Consider the following 24389-nt stretch of genomic DNA (forward strand, 5'->3'; position numbering starts at 1 on the left):
GGGTCGGCCCAGTGACGCCCAGGGGGTCGGCCCAGTGACGCCCAGGGGGTCGGCCCAGTGACGCCCAGGGGGTCGGCCCAGTGACGCCCAGGGGGTCGGCCCAGTGACGCCCAGGGGGTCGGCCCAGTGACGCCCAGGGGGTCGGCCCAGTGACGCCCAGGGGGTCGGCCCAGTGACGCCCAGGGGGTCGGCCCAGTGACGCCCAGGGGGTCGGCCCAGTGACGCCCAGGGGGTCGGCCCAGTGACGCCCAGGGGGTCGGCCCAGTGACGCCCAGGGGGTCGGCCCAGTGACGCCCAGGGGGTCGGCCCAGTGACGCCCAGGGGGTCGGCCCAGTGACGCCCAGGGGGTCGGCCCAGTGACGCCCAGGGATCAGCCCAATTTTTCTCAGACCAAACTTGCTTGTGGCGACCAGACCTCAACACTTCCTGACTGCAGGCCTGTATGTTACACGATATGTAGTGGAAACAGAATCCGATATCTTTTGAATTTGGTTCCTGTATCTACATTTATTTAAAATGATAAATTAAAAAATAAAAAAAATCAGAAACAAAAAGTAAGACACATGATCGTGTAAAACTCCAGTTATTTATTGCTGAATGTTATTAGCAAACCTTAAATCCTTTCACTTAAAACAATAACATTCTCTTGGTGTAATACGTATAGAGTAGGATAAAGCTGCTGCTCGCCGGTGCTGACCCGGAGGAGCGATGCAGCGCCCTCTGCAGGACACAGGGACCATACACATAGTAATGCAGTAGTGCACGTGCTGGAGCTTTTTATTACACACAATACGGCTGGAAATTCCTTTCTGCTAAAATAATTTACATCCGTGTAGGAGCGCGAGGCCGGCGTCTTCCCCGTCTTCAATGACCTGGTGTCTTCTTCATAACTAGATTTCTCTGTATTTACAGATTTCCTACGTAGGTACAAACTAGTATGAGATTAATGATAGTTTGCGTCTGGGAACACATTCTGTGGCTGAATAAATACAAGAAGCCGCTGCATCTCTGTTATGAGGACTCGGCCGCTGCGGCTTCTGTGCTGCTGACGGTGACCTTCTCTGTGGCAGGGGGGTCCACGCTGCCCGACGCCTCCGCCGTGGATGTGCCGATTTCCACAGAGGACGCGGAGATCTGCTCCAGCAGGGAAGGAATTGGGTCACTTGCAAGAGGCGCCAGGGGAAACGCTGGGAACTGAGGATTTACTGAGAGCGGAGGGAGTCCTGCCAGGTTCAGGGTGGGTAAAGGACCGAGGGGGGGCAAGTTTGACACTACAATAATTAAAAAAAAAAAAACAAAAACATTAATAGAGCTAGAAATTAATGTTGTTTGTATGGTAAAAAAAAAAAAAAAAAAAAAATCAATTTCCAATATACTTTCTGTATAAATTTCTTACTGTTTTATAGATCTCTGCTATAGAAAGCATCTATGTTTACTTCCTGTGGATAAACACTGATTCATGGTCATGTGATGTCACACAGGTGCACGGCTCGTTAGTATCATAGAGAGTAATCAGAGCCGTGTGGTATAATGAGCTGTGCACCTGTGTGACCATGGTCAGATTTCTGTCCACTGGATGTAAACATACAAGTTTTCTATAGAAGGACAGCAAGCAGAGATCTAGAAAACCATGAAGAATTGATACAGAAAGTGTAACTTTTCATTATTCAACCAATATGCAATACTGAAATGAAAATACCCCTTTAACTTAATTCACATGTATAGAACATACCGGCGTGTGTCAGGTCCGGGAAGCCAGGCCGAGTAATGAGGTTGGGTGCAGGGATGTTAAGATTAGGTAAATTCTGTAATGTGGGGAGTCCAGTGGATAAAGGCATGAGACCTGAAGAAAACAAAATTAGAATGGGGTAAAATAACTCTATACATATCATTTACATCTCTATAAATGTATATTTGAGGCCTAAATTCCAATAATAAAATTGCTTGAGGGCCATACTGTTTAGGCTTCTTCTATATAGTCATATATGTGGTTCAGATACGACTATATAGAAGCAGCGCAGGCAATATGGTCTTCATACAATCTGAATCTTATGATGTGGGGCTACAGCTTGTGCAGTCACCAGGCTTCTAGGACAGGGCAACATCACTAGAAGACCAGGAGTCTGCTCAGGGCAGTGCTCAGTCACAAAATGAAAGCCTCCATGTGTTATTTTACGGAGTGAATACAACCTCACACAGACGCGGCCTTCAAAAATTATCTATAGCATATTATGGTGGTTACAGATGGATTTACAACACAAGCCAAGTAGATTTGGTTTGTGGATTACAGAACGGGAGGATCTGCTATTAAATGGTCAGGTGACCCCTTCATGTCCTACATCACTGTAGCAGGACTGATCTGACATTGTCTTATAGAGGTTACAGACATGAATTACAATCTGCCAATGCTGCTATTTGACTGCTCTGCTGACAATGTGTAAATCCTATTTTTATGTGAACACCCTGTACTGTCCAGCATGATCTGCAGATTTCAATGTCTGGGCCATCAGGATAATGGGAAATGGCTCCCCAGAAAATGTAACTCATTTTATCTCATAATCACCATAAAGCAGTATCAATAAATGTTTCTTTGTTTTTTCATTGCAGGCAGTCCCCGAACTTCAAGAAAATCTACAGGAAGCTATGAAATTACACTACACATACTCACCTAACGTCCTCTTCATCTTCATCCCTGCACTTATCTTCAAGCTGGACACCCCTGAAAAAAGACTAATAAATAGCAGGCTGGAGCACAGGGACGAGATGTCCGATGCTACGAGCTGCTAACTATGCACGCCCCCTGTGTGACATCACTTTCATTCCCAGCATGGGAGAGGGAGGTGGCGGAATGCGGGAATAATTAGCAGCCCAGAGCACCGGACATCTCGTCCCGCGTTACAGCCTACTTTCTATAAGTCTTTTTCAGGTAATCTTGGGGTGTCAAACTTAAAGAAGACCAGCAGCGGGATCAAGATGAAGAGGCGATTATGTGTAGTGACTGCCAGCGGTCACATTGTAAAAGAAGCCGGCAGCATTGTATCGCTGCCGGCTCTCTGCGGCAATGTGAGTCCAGGCTGCGGCCGCAGATGCTGTTAGTGCGGTGCGGTTAGAGCCGGCAGTGATGCGATGCTGCCAGCTTCTCGTACAATGTGACCGCTGGCAGGGGAGTGCTGGGGGTGTGTCGACACGCCCCCTAATGAATACCGCCGACTGCCAGCACACCAGATACACGATCCGACCTCTTATTTGGTAAGAGGTCGGATCGGTTTAAATCAATTTACTGCACATAAATTTAAAAAAAAAATTGGCTAGGGAGAAAGGGGCTGGGGGAGGATTATGGGGGGGCACATTTGGTGGGTGGGTTTTCCGGGGTGACAGGTCCTCTTTATGGACACCTGACTTACAGATGACCCCTAGTTACAGACGGACCTCTCTGCCCACTGTGACCTCTGGTGAAGTCTCTGGATGTTACTATAGTCCCAGACTGCACTGATCAGCTGTAAGGAGTCTGTAATGAAGCTTTATTGAGAATCCTTGTCCCCATGACAGTGCTGACAGATGTACTTTCTGCATCAATAACTAAACCTGGCGCAAGACGACAGATTTACAGCATACATGTTTTACCATATTTTGGTTGCATTTTATTACAATTTTACTGTTGATTAAAAATTACAAAAAAAGGGCATATTTTCACATATTTTTTTTTTAGTCATTTGTCTAAAGCTTCCATAAACAAACAAAAAACGTGTCATCAATAAAACTCTCCCATCAAGTTTTTTTTACAAAAACTAAGTAGTATTGTTATTAGATGTAAAAGGGCTCCAAAGATATTATCATTAAATAAGAGCAGAACAGAACTGCAAAAATATGACCTGGACATCGAGGCACAAATATTGAGCATTTGTGCTCTCCATGAAATGCTAAGCCATGATAACTTGTATCTATAAATCCTGTAGGGACTGATGTGCACAGCAGCAACAAGCAGCTTCCACTGTAACCAGATGCAGTAGGGTCAATCTTTTGGACATGCTTTCACCAGAGGTTTCAGCAATGGGAGCCACAGTGATCAGCTTACCGACAGGGCACCTGTACTCTGTGAGGGGGTGTCCAGTTGTGTCCAATATTTAGAAAACAATAACAGGTTGGGGATCTGCAGCCCTGCTCTGTCTAGCCTTACACTCTTGTGATAGTACCAAATCTTTATCCAAATAAACTCTGGAATTTACCTGGTAGTGAAACAGCTGGATTTAGTGGAACATTGGCGAGGGAATGATTGATCTGTGGTGTTAATGCCGGTACTGTAGGTAAACCTGGAATAGGAAACATGGATTTATTAACTTCCTGTAGCACAAACATGAATGCGCCTGTTGTATGTAACGCTTTACCTGGAGGACACATGGCCATCTGAATTTGCACAAACAGATGGCAAAAATAAGCAGAATAAAGTACAGGTGGTCCCCTACTTAAGAACACCCGACTTACATACGACCCCTAGTTACAAACGGACCTCTGGATGTTGGTAATTTCCTGTACTTTAGCCTTAGGCTACAATAAACAGCTATAACAGTTATCACAGGTGCCTACAATGAAGGTTTATTGTTACTCCTGGTTCTTATGACAACCCAACATTTAAGATCTAATTGTCACAGAGACCAAAAAAAATTTATCGGGGTTACAGTTCTAAAATATACAGTTCCTACTTACATACAAATTCAACTTAAGAACAAACATATGGAACCTATCTTGTATGTAACCCAGGGACTGCCTGTATATAAAAGTATAAAAACTGACATACACTGTGCTGTACTAATCAGGAATGATCACGCCTTGAGTTCAGTTTTAGGTTCTCATGACGTTTACCTGAGTTAAGAGCACTGGTGACAGCCGGCGGGTTAGCATTAAGTGACAGCCCGGACAGACCTCCTTCTATCCCCGTAGTAGTAACAGGCAATGTTGGAGGAGAATGTACAGATGACAGCTGCACCTAGAAGAAAGGATTCATGAACACAATATAATATCCTCCATCGCTGAACGATTCACTGCCCAATCATAACGTCACTTACAAGATTCAAATTACATCATGAAGCAAATGGAGCGACGGCCCCATACACTCGGGGGACTGGGGATACCAATTTTGTTGGTCCCAGCAGTCAGGCCCCAGAAATCATCAAACAAGGTATAGACTGTAGTAATATCGGATGGAAACCCCCCCACTATGATAAGACATACTTACCTCTGTAAAACCGTCTTTTAGCGGGCTCACAGGAGCCCCTGGGGACTGCCCTGGGAGAGAGATTTTCTTTCCTTCTTCAAATGGTCGTGTAGGTATCCGGTGCAGGTAGCCGTAACCTATTCCACATCCTAAGCTGCAGAGGAAGGAGAAAGATTCTCTGAGCCAAATACATGATTTCACAAACTGATAAGATAATGAGATAATGTAACACAAGACAAGTCACAAATCTGCAAAGAAACTTTCTCAAATAATGTGGTAGCTGCTCTCCACTGTGTCAGATTAGGGTTCTTATGGTTGGACTACCTCTATTAAAGGGATTGTACCAACTTGGGATAGGTTGTACCATAGGACAGGGGATAACAAGCTGATCGGGAAGGTCTGACTGCTAGGACCCCCATCAATCTGGAAAACTCCAGCAAGCCAGAGTACAGGTGTCCAACCAGATGTCCCTCTGCTCCATAAAATACTATGGGAGGGTCTGAAACTGCACAGTCAGTCAATGTGAGTGCTTGAGTTACCAGAGCGCTGTCCTCAGCAATACTATATGCAGCAGCAGGACGCATGTTTGACCTGCCGCCCAACCCACTAGTGAGAACGGACACTGTGTCTGGATTGCTGAGGCTACCGCTCTCATGATCACTGGTGGTCCCACTATCATCTTGTTATTCTCTGTCCTGTAGGTAGGGATAGCCCGCTTAGCAGGTACAACCCCTTTATGAATTATCTGACAGTATCTGAATTCAGACACCATCTGTAATAATATATAATAGGCAGAAAAACATAATAGGGATAAATAATCACAAGTTTACATATAATCTGATTCTCCTACCTGCCCTCTCCTCCCCAGGAAGAGTTGGGAGTGATGACCACCTCTCTACAGTTGTCCGTGTCCGTGTTGTACACATACAGTTTTAAAGGTTTTCCTTCATGGGTCTCAATAAGGGAGAACAGATCCTCAGACTGAAAGACACAAATCTTACATTTACAAAAGGAAAATTCAGGCCTAAAAGTGTAACAGTGTGCGGCTCTGCGCATAGAAATCTAATGATATAAAGAATATGCTATGAGGTAGGAGTCCTTTTTTTATTACACTGTCGATTTTTAAAAAAACTATTAATTATTTTTCATTATAAACAAAAACACAAACATAGGTAATAGCGTACATGGAAGAGCACTCCGTGTCTTTTGAGAAAAAACATCCTAAATGTTATATAGCAGGGTGAGCTGAGCAGATTGTACATAGTATCTTATCTGCAGGCAGCATGTTATAGAGCAGGGTGAGCTGAGCATATTGTACAGTGTCCTATCTGCAGGCAGCATGTTATAGAGCAGGAGAAGCTGAGCAGATTGTACATAGTGGCCTATCTGCAGGCAGCATGATATAGAGCAAGAGGAGCTGAACAGATTGTACATAGTATCATGTCTGCAGGCAGCATGATATAGAGCAGAAGGAGCTGAGCGGATTGTACACAGTATCATTGACACGTAGAAACAGTAGTGACCGCACACCATGTATGGGTGGTGCTCAATGTAGGATTCTCAGTCCATTCATAATCCACATAGAGAACATGGCACACACCAAACTGGTTTTCTTTAATTTTTTTATTTTTAGCGTTTTCAACGTATAATTCACACAGTGGAGCCTTCACCGTAGAAATTGAACAAAAGTTATATAATTCTATACAGATCCGAGGTAATATACGACGTTTCGGTCATCACGACCTTTGTCAAGCATGATCTGGCAATGTCTGCAGTAGTAGGTAGGAGAGTGGTGAGGCAGCATGTTATAGAGCACTCTTTCATTCATATCTCTTCTCTTTTTGGGCTGAGGAGATAAGCTGGTTGTACTACGTTTTGACTCAGATGATTCAAATACAATCAATACCTTGTGTAGTGTCACTTTCCACATTACCTCATTCATGACAGTGTCCGCTCCAATGATGTAGTCTGTGTGGGGTCTTAAACCAGCTAATGCTGCAGGAGAATTTGGCTCTACCCCCTACAAAGAAGAAAAAAAAAAAGTTAAGGAAACCTAATCAAAATATTTCAAATCTCTCCAGTAACAGAGATCTTAGGACTAGAAATACAATTCCTTGTCACCAGTTAGTGTTAAGACAAAAAAACCCAAATCGCCTGTGCGGTACCTACCAGCACGTGCCACACGTTCTCATTGGCTCCTTCAAAGCTGCAGAATCTTATGCTGACTCCCAGCAGGCCTTGTCCTCCCCACATGTTACTGGGTGTCACCGTTGTCTCCCTCAGCTCCAGTGTCTTGCTGCTGTACACCACCATCTTCACCGGCTTCTCAACGTTGGCCTTCAGCAGATCCTTCAGTGTGTCATTGTCTTTGTTCTAAGGAAGAAGGAAATATATATTTAAATCAACAAGACTCAAAATAACCAGGACTTGGCTTAAATCTATCAAAATCCAGGATCATCTAATATTTGTTTTTCTAGTCTCCTTCCTTCTAGAAATCACCATTCAAAAATATGCTAATAAGCCGTAAGTGCTCTGGGGGGTGTCCCAGAGCTCCTCAGTGCTGCAGCTTCACGGGTTGTTACACTGCGCGGAAGCAGCTCCCACTGGGCGAGATTAGAGCAGGAGGAGGGAGAGGGGGAAGTGTTAAGGGAGTAGGGTTGGAGCGAAACAGTAACAGCCTGTGAAGCTGCAGCATAGAGGGGTTCTTGTAACACCACTATAGCCCTTCTGGTCCATTAGCATAAATTTATACCCCACCTGGGCACAAGTAGTATACCTGCTGTGTGTCAGTGTGAGAAAGGACTGATCTGTGGTTCTCTTACAGGAGTCGTGTGGACAGAACTTACCAATCTCAGCCCATTTATAGAAACAATGAAATCAAAGAACGGCTCCAGCCCGGCTCTGTGTCCTGGCGAGTTCTCTTGTACCTACGGAGAAATGACAATATCACTTATCAGATCTTCAATGGAAACAGCTTCTTTATACAAAAAATCATACAAAAGATTATGGAACTGTGTGCCATGTACAGCTATGGTGGAAAGCCACGGGAACAACAGGCCAGCGACACACCAGGGTAGCACTGGGAAACCTCTTTAAACCCCTGGAATCATCCATAGATAAGTTAATATATGAAAACAATGGCCATCACAAGGTACTGAATACTGGCAGCGTCCAACAGTGCGACCTGGCAGCGGACACGCTGGCACCTCATAGTTTCTCCCCCATCTACAGAATAAGGAGAAGTCATTGGCTTGTTGACCCTTTCATTGCTGGAAACACAAACACCATCATTTTGCATTTGCACAATATAACACTTTCAGGAATCCCTCTACCTGGTTAAACCGGTTTGTCCCAATCGCTTTCTGGTCACTGCTGAGGGTAAAGTGACCCACGATATGGGGCGCTACACAGAATACAGCCAGGAAAGTGAATTAATCATTCACTCTGACAAAAGATCAGGAATAACTTGTCTCCGGCAATCATCCCACCTGAGTACAGAGAGGACCTTGTACTGAATAGAAGAAAGTCTGCAATGTTTATGGTGCAGAGTAGGTGCTTGGCTGTTTTGTCATATATAATGGGAGTGAAACCGTGGCTGCTTTCTATCAAAAACAGCGCCACATTTGACCATGGTTAGTGCTGGTATTGCAGCTCAGCTGTAGAGAGATGAATGGAGCTCAGCTGCAATACCACATACTACCTATGGTCAGGAGGGGAGCTGTTTTTGGAAGAAAGCAGCCATGTTTAAATCACTAGCACCAGATAGTTATTGCTGGGTAATACCCTGTTTCCCCTAAAATAAGACATCCCCCGAAAGTAAGACCTAGTACAATTTTGTTCAGGCTTAGAAATATAAGGCCTCCCCTGAAAATAAGACCTAGCGGCCGCCATAGCAGCAGCTCACCCGCGCCATACATTAGTATTAGTAAATCTTTTAGATGCTGCAGAAGGATGTGACATGGAGAAGAATTCATAGAAGTAAATCACTGGCTGTTGTGCTGCAAACGTGATACCAGCAGCTACCAGGATAAGAAGGGTCATTTATGGAAAGTTCTTTTACTAAACATGAGAGATTGGGGCCAATGATTCTAATAGAAATCGAGTCACAAGACATACAGCATGAAATTCAGAGTTTGGAGAGTCATAATGAAGTTAGAGAAGTAGATTTTTTGTTCAACGATAAATGTAAATTCTTGTTCATGGAAAAATAAGACATCCCCTGAAAATAGGACCTAGTGCCTCTTTAGAAGCAAAAATTAATATAAGACACTGTCTTATTTTCGGGGAAACAGGGTAGCTGCACACATCACATGATGGATGACCAGGTAGTCCCTGGCCTACAAGGAGTTGATTAGCATTAAAGGGGGTTATCACTGTATAGCAGCAGTAATGCTCTGGTCCTAGTGAAGTGAATGACCAAGAACTATAGCGCAACGCTTCCTTTTCAGCAGGTCAGGTGCTGGTGATACTGCCATGTGTATGCCCAGCCTAATACAAGAGGTCTACAGCAGACCCCAGTATAATAGCTGCTATGAGGTCCCCATGTAAGGCTACATTCACACACATGTATGGGGGACGTATATATGTCCCGCATACACTTCTATGGGTTCACGGCACACATGCGGCACAGTACCGCTCTGTAGCCCGGGAAGAGATAGGACACGTCCTATCTTTTCCGGTGTTACGGCGCTGTGCACCATAAGTTCCTCAGCGCTCAACTCCTCCTCCTCCTCTCCCCGCCATGCTACGGGACGGCGGGCAATGGCAGTGTGCATTTAGCCTAACAAAGTAACATGATGCAAACACATAAACAACATTTTAAATGAACCCAAAATAGATGGGAATCTGTAATTATGAGGTCCATCATGTTTCATCCAAATCCTAGAGAACAAATAGGTGGAGGGCACACATCGCAGCACACAAGGTATATAAGGTGCTGGGGCACTGGGGTGACGAGGCAGCGGGCGGTGATACACAGCACAAGGGTGACCATATATCACATGGTGGCACCAAACAGGGTGTACCAATACAAGACTAGTGCGCCACAAAGAATACACTTAAAGGGATTGTCCAGCCACATCAAGTGCCACACCAACTATTCTCCTATCCAGAAGATAATTTGCTAATTGATGTTGGGACCACCAAAGATCACAAGAAAGGGGGCCCCAAACGAACGAAGCGGCAGGCTGGACATGCTGCTGCTCCACTCGCTCTCCGAGGCAGTGATGGAAGTACTGCGCTCCGCTATCTGCAGCAGCTTCAGAGAGATGAATAGAGCAGTAGGCACATGTGTCATCAGCTGCTCTATTAATTTGGGGTATGACAGGGATTAACCTCCCCTTCCCCAGCCCAACGATCAGCAAGATGAAAGGCGAACATTTGAGATGGCTGGACAACCCCTTTAAGTTCACACAGAGGGTGCAGGGGGGACACCGCCCCCCCGCGGAGGGTGCAGGGGGGACGGCGCCTCCATTTGCTGGTTGCCGTGGTGATGGTGTATAATTAGGCAGTGATGCTCTATAACAGCCCCTCTGGCCCCTGTATATAGATGTACATCACCCCCTGCAGTCACTGGCCATGGCTAGTAATGTCTCCTCGGTGACTACTCTGCAGCCCAGGACCATAGAGAGGAGTAATCCCGGCGATATAACCGGCACCCGGAGGCCTGGAGCGGCCTGTGCACGGCGCGTACATACCCGCAGGACGTGGTAGCCTTCCGTCCCTCCTCCAGGGATCTCCACGCTCTGTGAGCCGCCCATGCTGCAGCTCCCGGGGCCGGTGACACGACGCGGCGCTACAGCGGCGACTGCCTGTTACGTGGCACACTGGCGGCCGCGGTGCACACTGGGAGTGCGGGGACTAGGTCGGGCAGCTCGGTCACAGCGACATCTGGTGGGCGCCTCGGGTACTACAGGAAAGGAGACAGGGATGTGCTGCAGCAGTGAGGACAGTGCTCGGCTTTTTATTAAATCTTTTTGTTTTTATTTATTTCAATTATTTTACTATAACTTATTATTTAGACATAGAGTAGAAAGGGAAGGTTGGTATCAGGAAAGTTGATCAACACATAACTTCATTTTCTAAACCACCCCCCCCCCCAGTATAATACCGTTTCCCCGAAAATAAGACAGTGTATTATATTAATTTTTGCTCCTAAAGAGGCACTAGGTCTTATTTTCAGGGGATGTGTTTTTTTTTCCATGAACAAGAATTTACATTTGTCGTAAATCAACTTTTCTAACATCCTTTTAAGTCTCCAAACTCTGAATTTCATGGTGTATTTCTTGTGACTCCATTTCTATTATAATCATTGGCCCCAATCTCTCATGTTTAGTAAAAGCCCTTTCTATAAATGACCCCCTTCTTATCCTGGGAGCTGCTGGTATCACATTTGCAGCACAACAGCCAGTGATTTACTTCCCCATGTCACAACCTTCTGCAGCATTGTTGCTGCAATGACAGCCGCTAGGTCTTATTTTAAGGGGAGGCCTTATATTTCTTAGCCTGAACAAAATTGTACTGTATTGTCTTATTTTTGGGGGATGTCTTATTTTAGGGGAAACAGGGTATCGACCTTAATGGCTCCCACACAGTATAAGAGCTCCTTCCTGTGGCCAACATATAATACCCCCTCTTTAATTTTATCCTGCCTTTACATTTGGTTCTCCACTTTTATTTATCTCCCCAAAATTATATATAATATTATTATCTGTACTCCTACCCTCACCCCTCCTCACATGGTGTGGCCCCTGTCCTCCATCCTCATCATAAAGTGGCTTCCAGTCCTCCTTCTTCCTCATACTGTGACTCCTATTCTCCATCCTCCTGTCATCTATCCTCCTCTTTCTGTGGCCCCTTGTCCTCCATCCTCATTTTACTGTGGTTTCCTGTCCTCCATCCTTCTCATAATGTGGCCTCATTTCCTCCATACACATCACAATGTTGCCTCCTGTCTTCCATCTGCCTTATACTGTATCCTCCTGTCCTCCATCCTCCTCATATTTTGGCCCACTGTGCCCCATCCTCCTCTTCCTGTGGCCCCCTGTCCCAAATCCTTCTCATACTGTGACTTCCTGTCCCCATCCTTCTCTTCCTGTGGCCCTTTGTCCTCCATCCTCCTCATACTGTGGCCTCCTGTCTCCCATCCTCCTCCTTTTGTGGCCCCCTGTCCTCCATCCTGCTCATACTGTGGCCTCCTGTCCCTTATCCTCCTCATACTTTGGCCTCCTGTTCTCCATCCTCCTCATACTGTGGCCTCCTGTCTTTCATCTTCCTCATACTGTGGCCTCCTGTCCGCCATATCCCTCATATTGTGACCTTCTGTCCTCCATCCTCCTCATATTATGGCCTCCTGTCCTCCATCGTCCTCATATTGCGGACCCCTGTCCACCATCCTCTTCCTGTGACCCCCTGTCCTCCATCCTATATTTCCTGTGGTTTCCTGTCTAACATCATCCTCTTCTTGTGACCCTCTGTATCCCATCCTCCTCTTCCTGTAGCCTGCTGTCCTACATCCTCTTCTTACTGTGGCCTCCTGTCCTACACCCTCCTCTTCCTGTGACCCTCTGTACCCCATCCTCCTCTTCCTGTGGCCTGCTGTCCTCCACCCTCCTCTTCCTGTGGCCTGCTGTCCTCCATCCTTCTCTTCCTGTGGCCTCCTTTCCTACATTCTCTTCTTCCTGTGACCCCCTGTACCCCATCCTCCTCTTCCTGTGGCCTGCTGTCATCCATCCTCCTCTTCCTGTGGCCTGCTGTCCTCCATCCTCCTCTTCCTGTGGCCCCTGTCCTTCATCCTCCTCTTACTGTGGCTCCTCTCCCCTGTTCCAGGGTATTAAACAAAAAAAAAAACAACTTACCTTCCCTCTTTCCCACACAGCAGTCCCACTTTCTCTTCTCCTGGGCTCTGAATGTATCCCAAAGGAGGGGAGCAGATCAGCCGAGGGGAGGAGCTACCACCTCACATGACTCCTTCAGACACATGAGAAGGTAGCAGGGAGCTGATCCCGTCTCCTCTCACCCCAATTCTTCGGCTGCTTTGGAACAGTTGGATGCTATGGGTAAGTTCCTTATTGGAGAAGTTGGGTTGATTCATCATGTTAAAGGGTTTGTACACAGTTTGTAAGTTATTTCCTATCCATAGAAAAGCGGATATCAATTTTTCAGAAAACATATCACGACTAGGTCTAATACCTCTCAACTGTCCAGAAGGACAGTCCCAGATTTCAGGCTCTATCCCACTATCCTTGATGTCCTTGAACATCCTCCTGGGGCATAATATGAGGGGGATGCTTCTGGGGGGCACAATATAAGGGGGAGTTTGTGGGGCACAAAAAAGGGGGAGCTTCTGTGGGGCATAATTTGAGGGGGAGCTGCAGGAACTACAGGTTTACCATCATTCTGATGGTAGATTTCCTTTAAGGGCTAGGAGTAGATCTTTTTGCCGGGGTCAAAAATATCTCCTTAGTCAGACAGTTCTCCCACTACATGGGCAGCATCCAATGAATGTGTCTAGAGGACGGAGATAAAGTAAATGGTGGAAATGAGAGGTCTCTGATCCACTATGCAGCCTCAGCAGCTATATTAAGCTGCTCCAATGTGTGTCTTTAAAGGGGTATTCCAAGAATCAGCATAATTCATATACAAATGGGTACTCAAAATTTAATGTAATATGTAATTAGTTGTTATTTAAAATGTTGCTCCCGTAGCAGAAAATGCTGGTGACATAGACTGTGATGGAGAATTAAAATGCTACTGGCCCTTTAAACAGTCCGTAGATTTCCTCTGCGCGGTCCGTTGCGGAGCATACACAGGACAGAAGATGGCCGCTGAACACATGTCCACATCACATGTCCTGCACCTGCCTGGGCAGGTCATGTGATCTCCACTATGTTTGGCTGTAGTCGGTTGGTTGCAGTGCATCCAGTATGGCCAGTGTTGTGGTGATGGCAGTTACACATCATTACTATGGTAACAGAGCAGGACAGACTGTTATATCATCACTGGGAGTAGAGCATAAGAGGGAGGAGGAGTTACTGAGAACTAAAGGATCATGGAACTTGTAGTTTCCAGTGGCGGCCATCTTAGTGATAACTCCACCTACTTTAGAGAGGCCATAAAATTTGTAAATCATGAAATCAAACTATTTAAGCTGACTAATGACATTGAGTATTGTTGTACTCATTTATTTATATCATCATGGGTTTTTGTGGAATACCCCTCTAAGACAAAGTGGCATAAGCAAAACACTTCCACACACTCTAAGTAACATGGCCTGTAGGGTCAAGAATTCTGAAGTGTTTTTGGACCAAAACCATCTTGGAAAGCTTTAGAAGGAAGTTTCCTATTAACTTCAGTGGGAAACCAAAATGCAGGTTCAAACTTGGACCTGAAAGAGCCCTTTAACATGTTTAAAGCGTCTCTACCTTAAACAGTGTTATTGGTTATATTGGTAATTGTAGAGGAGCAACGTCATGTCTCCCAAGTCAAGGAATTTTGGGTCTGTCCCAGTCCTCATCAGCATTGAGCCTGTGCCGTTGTGTGGCAGAGTATGGCAGAACTTGCAAGCTCAAAATTTTCCACATCTTATGCCCCTCTTTCCTATTCACAAAAGTTGGGGGCTATATATTAGGAGTGGACCTAATTAAAGAATATTCTGAGATGTCTGTAAAGATTGAGCTGATTTTTGAACTATTAATTGACATTGGTTTTTTTGGGTTTCAGCCCTTGCTCAATCGTTGAAATCGACCAGTAAAGCAACAAAAAGTCTCAATGTAATCCTGCACTAATTGCAAGTGTTTTCCATGGAGCAAATCCGAATAATTTTGCTGATAATGCTTTGTTACACTGCCATCTTGTGGCAGACTATGTTATAGCATTGTATTATATTACCAATAATGTCATCGTATCAGGACCAAAATTATCACCATACAGTGTTCAATGTAATGGCCGTACACCATGATGGAAAGTTCCCAGTTCCTGTCATTTTGATTACTTGGCCTTATCTCCACACTAAAAGTACATTTTTTTTGGCTGAATTTCATCTTGGTGCCTAAGGGGGCTCCTAAGAAAAGAAGATGTAATCACTGAGTAGGCTAAAAAATAATAGAAAAATCTTCATTATGAATATGATATGCTGGTTAGTAAGAATCAAAACAAAGCAACACGACATGTGGTTTTAAGAATTTTATTGAAAAATTAAAACTGCATTGCATATCATCTTTAATAGTTGAACATCTCTTATCAGTCACAGGATAGCAAGAGTCCATTGATCACACCACACCAAAACCTCTCACTTTCACACATACTGTGCCCTGACAAATATGGCAGTGTGACTATTGCTACGATCCCTGACATGCCTCCTGAGACAACATGGAGTCCTCTCCTGTATCAGTCTGGAAATAATCGTTGTCATACAAGACAAAATATGGATTTGTTAAGGAACGAGAAACTGTCCAACATATTCACTTTTCTTGTTTTGGGAATTGGTAAAGTTCTGGTTACTGGTTCCATATGTGGTTTTTGCCTAATTGATCAACTAATTAGAGAAATGTATGTTTTTCCTAATCATACATTTCCCTTAAAGTAGAAAAGAATAAAAATAAAATAGTAGTAAATAGGTAGCAAAAGTGAACTTGATCCACAGAAACTAAACATATCTTTGAAAACTGGCATTATACAGCAGTACAACTATCCATATATTGTTCCTCTCCATGCCTGTAGAGTTCCACAGTCCATTTGTAAAGTTGACTCACCATCTATGCATATACATGTTTTTTTTCAACTCGGTCGTCGGCTCTACCTTCCTGACAGACAAGAGGCCTGCTTTCTCTCCATCTGAGTGAATTAGGCTATGCCACATCATTCACCACTCCCTCGGGATTGAGAGCCGAAGAAGAGTGAAGACATCAGGCGATAGCTTTTTGAGGCTTATTGAGAGGGAAGTGTGTGTGATTGAATTGCTGAAGAGAAATCAGATCCACATTCACCCCTCCCTCAGGAATTATCTTCAGCATGCTCTCTCAACTCCCTCATTCACCCCCACCCCCTCAGCAATTCTCTTCAGCATCACACACAGTCAGCATCAGCCTCACTCTTAATGGAGGGGGGGGAGTGAGCTTTACGTGCGGCTGAGCAGGAAGGACATAAATATGTCAGATTCGGCTCAGAGGAAATGATAATGACTCACACTGGGTCACTTTACAAATGTGCTGTCAAACTTTACAGGCATGGGGATGAACAATATAGGCATAGTTGTACTGCTGCATTATCACAGTTTTCAACGATATGTTTAGTGGGTGTTCCCTTTAAGTACTGCCAACCTTCAGTGCCTCTTAAAAAAACATTGTGCTTGGATTTATAATCTGGATGAGACAGACTGGTTACTATGTAAAATGAACACTGCTGCACATCTGTCCCATCAGTTTTTTTATTAACTTTATTTATTATTTTTTTCCAGACTGATTACTCCACTGCACCAAATATGAGTCCTGCTGTGTTTTCCCTACATTGGCACTTAATCTTTTATAAATGTAATGTTCTTATATAATGTTTCAAGTCAGACATCACCATGTAGTTTTACCTTATAGGATGAGGGAACTCAACAGATTATTGACAGACAAAACCTTTGGACAGACACTACAAGATTGTCACAACTTCAGGAGACATTTTGGCACTCGGTATTAATTTACAACACACAACATCATTGGAGATAAGTACAAACATAGAGATGGATTATTTCAGACAGTATTGGTTATGGCTGTTGGAATGTGCATTATTATGTGTTACTAACTCAGAGAATATCAATATCTGGTTGGTTAGGGTCCAACACCAGAACCCTACAGATTAGCTACAACCAAATAATAGAACAGAAAGCAGACAGCTCCATTCCTTGTATAGTGGCTGAACTGAGTCACTGCAACTCTAACGAATGGGAACAGATGCAGTTACTAGGTCAGACAACTGTACAGATAACAGAGCTGTCTGATAACTTGCAGAATTTTGACTCTTTCTCTCTTTGTATGTCTACTTCTATGTGCAAGTTTTTGTAACGGTTTTATTGTTTTGTGTGAGATGAACTTATAGCCGTATACAGTAAAATGTTAGGTATGGCCTAACATGAACTACTGAATCTGCACAATAAGTTGCTGTCAAATATGATAAACACAAAAGGAGAAATAATAATGTGCAGGTTATTGCCTTGTTTGATTTGATGGCATGTAAGTAAAGCGCTATATATTTCAGTGGACCTGTCGGGTCCCCGTCTGAGGGCAGCGGAGGGTGGGCTCAGAGACTCTGAGTTTGAGGGTATTTGTAGTTTAAAAATTATTTTGTAAAAAGTTATAGAAGTGCTGCCAGGTTTCAGGGAGGAAGCCTGTGAGTCCTGCTCACCTATAGGGAAAGTCTTTGAGTCTTGATTAGTCTGCCCACACTGAGTGATTGACAGCTTTCCTTGTCTAATGTGTAAATATATAGAGGTGTTAAGTCATGACTCACAGGATTTTTATGTGTGGGTGGAAGAGGCATGACTCACAGGCTCCTCTGTGTGTGGGCGGAGGAAGCATGTCTCACAGGCTGTTGTATGTGTGGGAGGACAAGGCATGACTCACAGGCTTTTCTATGTGTGGGTGGAAGGGACATGACTCACAAGCTTTTCTATGTGTGGGTGGAAGAGAGATGACTCACAGGCTTTTCTGTGTGTGGGTGGAAGAAGCATGACTCACAGATTTTTCTGTGTGGGTGGAGGAAGGCATGACTCACAGGCTCCTCTGTGTGTGGGCGGAGGAAGCATGTCTCACAGGCTTCTCTATGTGTGTGGGCGGAGGAGGCATGACTCACAGGCTTCCTCCACCAGCCCTGGCAGTATATAACCAGCTTTTCACGGGGAACCATCAAGTAAAATCCTAGAAAACGATCTCTGAGCTCAGCCTCCACCACTGCACTGGTTATACTTATTACCATCTAGTCCAGTTATCAGTGCATCCACTAAGTCACTACTAATCATTCAGCCTGGTTTCGTTTCCATTCTTTTATTTTACAATTTTGCAGTTCGAAGACAAGGGGGTCGACATTGTGGATGGAAGTTTGACCAACGAGAGGAAAACGCCACGGGTTCAATAACAAAATGGATAGAAGTAAATGGTCAACTAAAAAGTGTTGTGTTGGCCCAGCGTGTTGGACATCATTAAATGCTGATGACCTTAAAGTGCTAGAATTGTCATTTTTATGAGCCTACGTCCTAGATTTTTCAAAGGGGGATGAGGTTTAACAATACCTATACCCCCTTCATGCAAATGAGCATAATAAAAGCTAAATCTTAGCACCCCTTGATAAACCTAGACATATATTGAATACCTCTGCACTACTTTTGAGGGCACTATAGTATAGATACAGGTTCCACTATATATTGTTTTTTTTTTATTTCTTTGGCTCACAAAGACACTAAATTACAATAAACATTATTTAGAACTTACCTCAATAATATATACTATATATTTATATATATATAAATAGAATACAATACAAATGGAGGAAAATACAAGACACCTCTTTAACATGGTAAATCTCTGCATATAAATAAGCAAGTATTTTCATATACCTATATTTTAACAGTTAAACTGCTGTAAAACTATGACATTTAATTCCAGTTCACAAAGTTTTTTTTTTGCCCCCCCGAACAATAATGTACACAATCTACACAAAATAATCCCTAGAAATACAGCAAGAGTATACCTGTTACAACAACTGTGCTACTATAACCCCCAAGACACTAAGACGGGGACGCACAACTATTTACCGGTTAACGCTTTTCAGACTATGTTATGGAGAAAAGCAGATCCGAGAAAGTTCTATACTGAAAGCAGGATTCAGTCCCATGAGCCTAAGGATTTCTTGTCTAATTGAGACTAAAAGTGTGTGTAACGAGCAATGACGCACCTCCGTAATTTTGCTTTCTTTGAGCTGCTTGCTTACCTTGCATCCTGACAGAATCCTCTGGCTAGTCCCAGGGGTTGGGCTTTGGTTTGGATGCATTTTAAAAATGACATGTGACTTGTCTGTGCTGCAGACTACTCAGCTCTTGTCCCCTACCTTTGTGCTCCTGTACAGCTCCTCCCTCCTGCTCCTTCTCTTGCGCTCACAGCCTGGTGAGATGACATCAGTGGGAGAGGGAGGAGCTGTACAGGAGCACAAAGGTGGGGGCTGAGAGCTGAGGAGTCTGCAGCACAGACTGAAATGCACTAAAGCCCAACCCCTGAAACTACACAGAGGATTCTGTCAGGGTGCAAGGTAAGTTATAACACACAATTATATTGTAATGCAAATGCTTAGAGAAAGCAGAAAGACAAATTTGCAATACAGCTGTAATTAGCTTCTGTAAACTGTCTTTAGTGAAAATGAGGTCCCTGGTGACAGGTTGCCTATAAGCATTTCTCAGTGCAAAATTCTCATGCTAGGTGTTGCCTAAATGGGAGCGGCCTACAACAAGTCCGTGCATCATGGAGAGGCAGTCTGATGTATAGCACGTTGACTTAACATGAGATAACATACAAGCTCTTTCTTAGAGGTCTTAAAATTACACTTTTAGCTCTTTGTGAATCCATAAGCCCCGTAGGAGTAGGAGGATGTGTATTGTAACGAGCTAGGGCTCTTAGGCAAAGCTTGTGCCCTATGCCCGCCTACTTTTTGGGTATGTATATACAATTGTCTTGACATTTCATCGTTTCAGTTTGCCGACAAGTAAAACTATTGTATTATCGGAGCTCCTTGGCTTTGAGGAGCTTTTCGTTGTGTCCCTGGTAACTAGATTTGGTAGTGTGGAGAATCCTGCTCTATCAGCATTTACTGCTCTAAGTAAAGGCCTACACTACATATGTCAAGGGCCGGCCCTGTACATAAATATTCACACAGACATACAAGTGAATACACTTTACAACACTGAGTTATCTTGGATTTTGTACATATCTGACAACCTTAACAAACACATTTAGAACGGTTGTCACTGTACACGCCTTAGATAATATTTCCTTCCTGATCTACATATAGACATCAGCAACCTACTGTATGTTTGTTAAGGTGCCAGAGAAGAGCCATACTGGGGCGAGGATTTTTTTAAGGATTTTTCCCCCCTTAATAATAAACAAAATACTATTTAACCAGTTGGGTGGTGGAGTAACTATCCCCAGCACAGTGAGAGAGGGTTCTATGTACTTGGCCCATTTATTACAGATCTTGACCCAATCTCTCTATTTCTTCCACCAAGAAGTCAATGTCTGATTTGGTGGCTGCAGGGTTTGAGATGACCATCCGGAAGAAGTTTGCCTTGTCTCCCTGGGGTTGATATCCCACCATTGTTGTTCCAGATTCCATCATTAGAGCTTTGATCTTTGGGGCAACCTTGAAGACAACAGACTCATGTTAAACATACCAAGAGGCGAAAGTTACAAAAAAAAAACTGATGGTCATTCAGGAGTTCACATGGTCCTTGAGACAAACTAACAAAATTTTTTTTGAGGAGGGTAAATAAATGTTTTGCTTTTCTTTTCCAAAACAGGACCCCTTCTGCCCTATCTATGTGTATGGTACATCTGCAGTACCAGACACAGCTTGTGGGCTGGAGTGCCACCGTTTCGGACAACAAGCAAACTCTTGGGGCTGAGATATACAACTAGAGCTTTTAAAACAGAACTGTCCCAACTCTCTGAATGGTTTCTTGCTGCAGGGTTCTGAGCTTGTTAACCACACTCAGGGCTGCTCTACTTGAGTCTGCGATTGACAGTCTGCCCCTCAGAGTTAGTTCCTTTGGTTTAGTTGGGTTTATGTTCAGCTTGTTTCTAAGCTGGAGGTCTGTCACATGTTTGTTGAAGTGATGGATGGCAGAACCAGTCACCTGCTGGGGCGGCGTCTAGGAACTCCATTTACATGCACTCATCCCTCTAGTCAGGGCTGGTTATGCTAGTCTATTGTTTCTGCATTTATGTTGTCTGCTTTTGCTATGTTGCTAAGTATTCTGACCCTTGCCAGATATATTGACTACTCTTTTGCCTCTCGATTCTGTACCTCACTGCCATCTTGGTTTTAACCTGATTATCATGACTTTGCTTGTGTTTTTCTATCTATCTGTCTTTCTATCTCTCTCTATTCATTTGCTTTGAGCACTTACTCACAGAATGGACTATTATCTAGTTGTTCCCTGCAGTCGGGCAAGTTGGCAAGGACAGGGTTTGTGAGTTAGCTGCATCCCTTTTTCTTTCTTGACAACCATTTTTAATGAAAAAAATACATATAAAACTTACCCTATGGAGTTTTTCTTGTCTCTCTTCACATGGGGGCATACCTCTGAGACTTGGGGGGATGTACCAGAAACAGACATTTGTGTGTTCAGGCTAGAAAATAATATAAGTCCAATTCAATCATCTAGTAGTTAACAGTACTCCTGATATCCTCATATTATCAGAGACTGCTGTGATGAGTACACAATTTAAGAAGATTAAAATATAGCTGTAAAATAAACAGACCAAAGCAATCAATCAATATCTTATCTTTGTGGTGTTGCTGAGTGATTTGGTAGAATTTATCAGAGAGCTATGCCAGATTTCTGGAGAATTCAATGAGTAAAATTTCCAGTTGATGTAAATTTCCACAAAATTTGCACAAACTACTAATGTCTAATTTGTCAAGGGGTGTGTGCCTCTACATAAATTAGGCTCATGGTGCCGATGGTGCAGCCAATATCAATACCGACAAATGAAGCAAAATTTTCCTCCCTGCCCATTTACTATACACAGTTCTTCTGCATATTCTTCATACACTCTTAGTGTATGACAACTTACCTCTCCTTTGAAGACCATCTCAAAATCTTCCCGATTGCAGATCTTCGAATATAAATATTCTGACAGCTCCAAGCATTTGTTAATCTGTTGTTCAAACCCTACAGTGCCCTTTTTTGGGAAGAAAAATATAGAATTAAATGAGGAAAATGAATGATTTCTTTTTTTTTTGTAGACTGGGAGACACCAATACTACTCATATCAAGATCCATCTTCAAGGGCAGTCACTGGTCTGGGAATTGGTGCTCTCCCAAGCGCTGGGACTGCTTTAGTCAACTTGTGGGTAAGGATGTTTGATGACCGATACTAATATAAAATCCTTCACCCGACCTTCTTCATCATCCAGAACACTGAAGTGGAGATGGGTCCCCTATGGGTGGTGGGTGCCAAGACATTATTATTTTTGCTACTCTGTAGATGGTGAATGTGGTCTAACACTATGCTGTGCCCGCTTGATACTCGAGGTGAGCATATAATCCGAATTCGTACCTTTGCCTTCCACATCAACCAGAATTTGAATATATCCACGTGGCGGCCACATTGTATTGCTTTGTCTCCAGTGTCGTATGATATGTCATATTGCTTGTCCTGCTGGAAGAGGTATCCTGCACACATCTGATTGCATCCTTGAAGTATTCCCTGAAGAACACAAGGAAGATACCAATGTATATATAACAATACTGAGCATAACAACCCTTCAATTACTTATTTTATTCATTAATTTATAAAGGGGAGTAAAATATATATAATGTGCAGTTATGACAACTGGGGCTTCCCATGCCAGAATGTCAAAAAAGCTGTTCTCTGGTAACTTTGACAACCAAAAAAAGAAGTGACAAGTGGTCAATAGTTTCCATAAAACAAACCTGATCACATTCCACAAAAATCAAATCCTCAATCAGCCCCATTAACAAAATAAATGTATAATATTTTTCCAGAAAAAGTGCTTTTAAAGGGAACCTGTCAACCACAGAACCCCACTACAAAGCCTTAACAGTATCTTTTACTGACCCGTAGAATAATAGTAACAGTTTGTTTTGGGAGGCTCGGTGACTGTATTTTCTATATCTTGCCATTACTAGCAAATGGTTCTGGATATTGTCTTAAAGAGCATCTACCACCAGGATGAAGGGTTGTATGTAAATAAGCCTGAGGGGCTCCAGGCTCCATAGGTGTTAATGGAGACTGGAGGCTAATTTGCATAAAGTCTTTCATCCTGGAGGTAGATGTTCTTTAACAAGTCACAGAAAGTGTCATAGTCAGTGCATTTAAATTATTACCTTTTCCCTTAAGAGAATTGCAGAACATTGAAGTAAGACACCCATCATCTTATGTGGATTCCAGGTCACAGAGTCAGCTCTATAAAAGAAATATGAAGGCAGTGGTTACATTAAGGGCCGGTTTTAGACAAAGAAGTATGGTTAAGTTTTGGCAAAATTCCATAGGAGACAGACAGATGATAGGTAGATTGATGGTAAAAGATAAATATGATAGATGATATAGATTTATAGATGCATAACTATAAGGTAGATTATATATAGATAGATGAGAGATAGATACAGTAATAGAGAGATAGAAGATTTATTGATGGATAGATAATAGTAGATAGATTTGATAGATAGGAGATAAAAAGGTAGACAAAACATATATAGATATATAGATAGACAAAAAGCTAGATAGATAAATGGTAACATATATAACAGATAAATAAATAGGAAATAGACAAATTATAGGAGATAGATAACTAGACTGATACATGATAGATATATAGAGACACCAGGGCATTCTACCAAGGAGTATTAAAAGAACAATATATCCCCTGCACACAAAAGTCTACATGCAGGCGGCCCCTTTAGGAAAGGGGGCCCTTGGCAAATGCCCACTTTGCCACCCCCTAATGCCGGCCCTGGTTACATTCTACTAGAAGCTCAATGTACCACAACTCCATTTTATAGGATATACAAATCTCTGGATCAAATCAAATTAACTTGGTATTTGTTTTTTTTAAGGCTAATAAAAAACAATGAAGTAACCCAACCCAAAGGTATTGTGACTATAATGGTCACATGTTCTGTATCTATCTTTCCTACTCCTTCACTGACGTTCCCTTGTTATAGCTTGAGGCTTCCACAGATGAACATGCTCTGTAAATGAATATACAACGTGCATCCCCCCTTACATAAGACACAATCGCTGCGTGTTCTGAACGGCCCTGGCCGCCAGCGCTTACAGAACGGACCCCTTGATGTTTACAGCAATAGATTGTGTCTCATTTATAATCTCAGCAACCTTATTCTTCCTGACATTTTTTGTCAAGTTTCACTGGGGCAAATAAAGAGGTCATAGCGCACTTG

The 24389-nt window shown here is 43.3% G+C and overlaps 2 protein-coding genes across 3 annotated transcripts in view; both read right to left on the reverse strand.

Annotated features, from left to right (window-relative positions):
- Nucleotides 1-567: 567 nt before the first annotated feature.
- GORASP2 (golgi reassembly stacking protein 2) lies at nucleotides 568-11108 on the reverse strand. Its single transcript, XM_072121756.1, has 10 exons — nucleotides 10909-11108; nucleotides 8059-8139; nucleotides 7382-7585; nucleotides 7146-7232; nucleotides 6063-6193; nucleotides 5234-5366; nucleotides 4861-4984; nucleotides 4227-4310; nucleotides 1733-1843; nucleotides 568-1271 (listed from the first exon to the last, which is right to left on the reverse strand). The coding sequence occupies exons 1-10, from the start codon at nucleotides 10969-10971 to the stop codon at nucleotides 1012-1014; spliced, it is 1278 nt and encodes a 425-aa protein (XP_071977857.1). The 5' UTR covers nucleotides 10972-11108; the 3' UTR covers nucleotides 568-1011.
- A 4273-nt stretch (nucleotides 11109-15381) lies between these two features.
- The window catches only part of GAD1 (glutamate decarboxylase 1), a 48473-nt gene continuing 39465 nt past the window's right edge, over nucleotides 15382-24389 (reverse strand). For both annotated transcript variants that reach the window (XM_072121758.1, XM_072121757.1), the window contains 5 exons: nucleotides 23316-23394; nucleotides 22525-22674; nucleotides 22039-22146; nucleotides 21502-21591; nucleotides 15382-20602 (listed from right to left, as the gene is read on the reverse strand). In XM_072121758.1, coding sequence (XP_071977859.1) covers nucleotides 20429-20602; nucleotides 21502-21591; nucleotides 22039-22146; nucleotides 22525-22674; nucleotides 23316-23394 — 601 coding nt within the window. In that variant the 3' untranslated portion in view covers nucleotides 15382-20428. The remainder of the gene's footprint in view (nucleotides 20603-21501; nucleotides 21592-22038; nucleotides 22147-22524; nucleotides 22675-23315; nucleotides 23395-24389) is intronic.

Source organism: Engystomops pustulosus, chromosome 8, assembly GCF_040894005.1.
Source record: "Engystomops pustulosus chromosome 8, aEngPut4.maternal, whole genome shotgun sequence".
Classification (NCBI taxonomy): domain Eukaryota; kingdom Metazoa; phylum Chordata; class Amphibia; order Anura; family Leptodactylidae; genus Engystomops; species Engystomops pustulosus.